At 36.0% G+C, this 2,786-nt stretch overlaps 1 protein-coding gene across 1 annotated transcript in view; it reads left to right on the top strand.

Annotated features, from left to right (window-relative positions):
* LOC107599067 (F-box only protein 16-like) overlaps positions 1-2,413 on the top strand; it is a 4,373-nt gene extending 1,960 nt beyond the window's left edge. Inside the window, exons 5-9 of the mRNA XM_016290551.1 lie at positions 484-648; positions 736-992; positions 1,491-1,584; positions 1,855-2,083; positions 2,287-2,413. Of these exons, the coding sequence (XP_016146037.1) occupies positions 484-648; positions 736-992; positions 1,491-1,584; positions 1,855-2,083; positions 2,287-2,315 (774 nt within the window). The 3' untranslated portion in view covers positions 2,316-2,413. The remainder of the gene's footprint in view (positions 1-483; positions 649-735; positions 993-1,490; positions 1,585-1,854; positions 2,084-2,286) is intronic.
* Positions 2,414-2,786: the final 373 nt, after the last annotated feature.

Here is a 2,786-nt window from a genome sequence, read left to right as displayed (position 1 = left end):
TGAATGGCTCAAGAAAAACAAAATTAAGGTTTTGGAGTGGCCAAGTCAAAGTCCAGACTTAAATCCGATTGAGATGCTGTGGCATGACCTTAAACAGTCCATTCATGCTCAAAAACCTTCTAATGTGGCTGAATGAAAACAATTCTACAAAGAAGAGTGGGCCAAAATTCCTGTGAAAGACTCATTGCCATTTATCGCAAATGCTTGATTGCAGTTGTTGCTGCAAAGGGTGGCACAACCAGTTATTAGATTTAGGGGGCAATTACTTTTTCACGTAGTGCCAGGCAGGTTTGGACAGCTTTTTTCCCTTAATAAATGAAATCATAATTTCAAAACTGCAGTTTATATTTACTCAGGTTATCTTTGTGTAATATTAAAATTTGTTTGATGATCTGAATCTTTTAAGTGTGACAAATATGCAAACAATTAAAAAAACAGGAAGGGGGCAAAAACTTTTTCACACCACTGTATATGCATTTGCAGGTAAGCTGGCATTGGAAAAACCTGGTTGAGCTTGATCAGCTGTGGATGCCTAAATGTCTGAAACTAGGCTGGTGCATAACCTTTACTCCAACACCATTTGAACAAGGTGTATGGAAGAGGCATTACATAGAGACAGTGCAGGAGCTTCACATTAGCAGGCCCAAGGTACGATGTCGCTGAAAGGCTGTTTTAGAGTCTCATTTACTGGAATAAATGTCATTTTTTGTGACTCACATTTTCCACATTCTCTAGGCACCTGTGAAGGAAGAGTTTATTATCCCTGAGGTGAAAGTAATTGGCAGTGAGATAGAGGGGTCACTTCCTGTGATCGGTCACAGGGAGTTGAATTCTGTCTTCCCAAGTCTTCATGGGAAGAGTAAAGATGGGAATAGCTTGGTGAAATCAGCCAAAGGTCTTCCGCCTTGGAGAGACTCAGACAGGCATCCCACTGACACAATACGCTTTAACTACTTGGATAACCTTGACCCAGTTGAGCATGCAAGAAAAGTGTAAGTGAAGAACTTATTTTGTTTTGCACACGCATAAATACATGACCGTCCAAAAGTTTGGGGTCAGTACAATTTGTTTTGAAAGAAATTAAAACTTCATCATGTGACGCTGAAAACTGGAGTAATGATTCTGAAAATTCAACCTTGCATCACAGGAATAAATTACATTTAAAAATATATTAAAATGGTTATTTTAAATCGTAATAATATTTCATCATATTTTCTACTGTTTTGATATAAATGCAGCCTTGGTGAGCATAAGAGATAACTTTCAAAAACATTTTTTTTACCAACCCCAAAATTAAAAAAATATATACACATATGTACACACTATGTATTATATTTGAGTCCTGAGGTTATAAAATTTCACAAAACTATATGTTACCCACTAACAGATATGCTGCATTATTTTAGTGCATTTTATGATCTGAAATTGTGCGTGTTGAAAGTATTAGCGCAACTACAGCAGAAAATGCTAAGCTGTCTTTATCTCTACAGACTCCTAAAGGAAAAAAGTGCTACAATAAGACAGGAAAACACTATGAAAGCACCATCTCACTCAACATACAAGCTGCGCAAGGCCAAATCTTTGGTAAGCTAATATAATTGTCATGTGACTGTGCTGTTGATTCTCATACAAATCAGCAGCAGCAGCATGCAAAGAATTCTCCAGAGGCGACATAACCAAGAGGCATCATGCATAATGATCAGACTATATGTGGAATATCATGGAAATGTGCTGCAGAGGAAAAAGAGGGCACTGTGTTGCTGGGGGAAGAAAAAAGCCATTATATTAAACATATAAACTTTTTTTGTTAGAAATATAAGAAAAATCATGGCTTTTATTTGTATATTTTCCCAGATGTTTTTATCCTTGGATCTCAGTGCAGCAGGAAAGCAAAACAAAAACAGGCCGCAATGGGCAGCACAGAACTTAGAAGCACTTCCGTCTAACAAGGACTCCATAAAGAGACTTTCCCAGACATCTCAATGGAATGCAGGGATACGTCCTGGTCCTGTAAGGCCTCCAGTGCCCAGACTGAGTAAGGAGGGGCTCCGTGCATCACAGAGATCCCATAGAAGCACACCAAGTAAGCCCATATGTACTTTCAATATCAATCTTAAGTAAGATATTGTGCTTTTATAATAAACTAACCTGACCAAGAATGTAAAATACTCTCCTGTGAAGTTTCACCAGAAAATATTTAATCATCCTAATTAATTATTAATAACATGATACAGTGTAACACAATTTGTTATATAAATTGGCTTAATAAACATTATTCTGTTTCAGCTGTGTCTCTTTTCGAAGGACAGCCATGAAGGAGAACATATGAAGCTCGACACATAAGGCCATCTTCTGGATGATGTTGTGATAGCAACATAAACGATTTGAAGTGATTCATACAAAGTTAATTTATTATCATGTCGTTAATTAATAATAATGTCATATATTGTTTTTATATGATTGTTTTTTCCTCGAGTCCCTTAAATGTGCCATTGTCCACTAGATGTCCCTGTCTGCTCAGAATGTTTGAGTGAGCAAATGGTTGAAATGTATTTTTATTGTTTATCATCTTGCTTTCTCTGTATTCTCAAATATAACCTGTTTATGCGTTTTTAAACTGATTACTGTCTTTACTGTGGAAAATAATATGAATATGTTAAACAATTATATGACATTTAACTCATTAAAATATATGAAACATAAACCTGTACTCATCTGGCTGTACTTAATAGGACCATTATTTTTCTTTTTTTTCCTATTATTATCTCAAAATCATTCTCTGTTGT

This window comes from Sinocyclocheilus grahami, unplaced genomic scaffold (assembly GCF_001515645.1).
Source record: "Sinocyclocheilus grahami isolate Dianchi unplaced genomic scaffold, SAMN03320097.WGS_v1.1 scaffold260.1, whole genome shotgun sequence".
Taxonomy (NCBI): domain Eukaryota; kingdom Metazoa; phylum Chordata; class Actinopteri; order Cypriniformes; family Cyprinidae; genus Sinocyclocheilus; species Sinocyclocheilus grahami.
The sequence above is the reverse complement of the archived record's forward strand: the minus strand, read 5'-3'. Positions and strand labels throughout refer to the sequence as shown.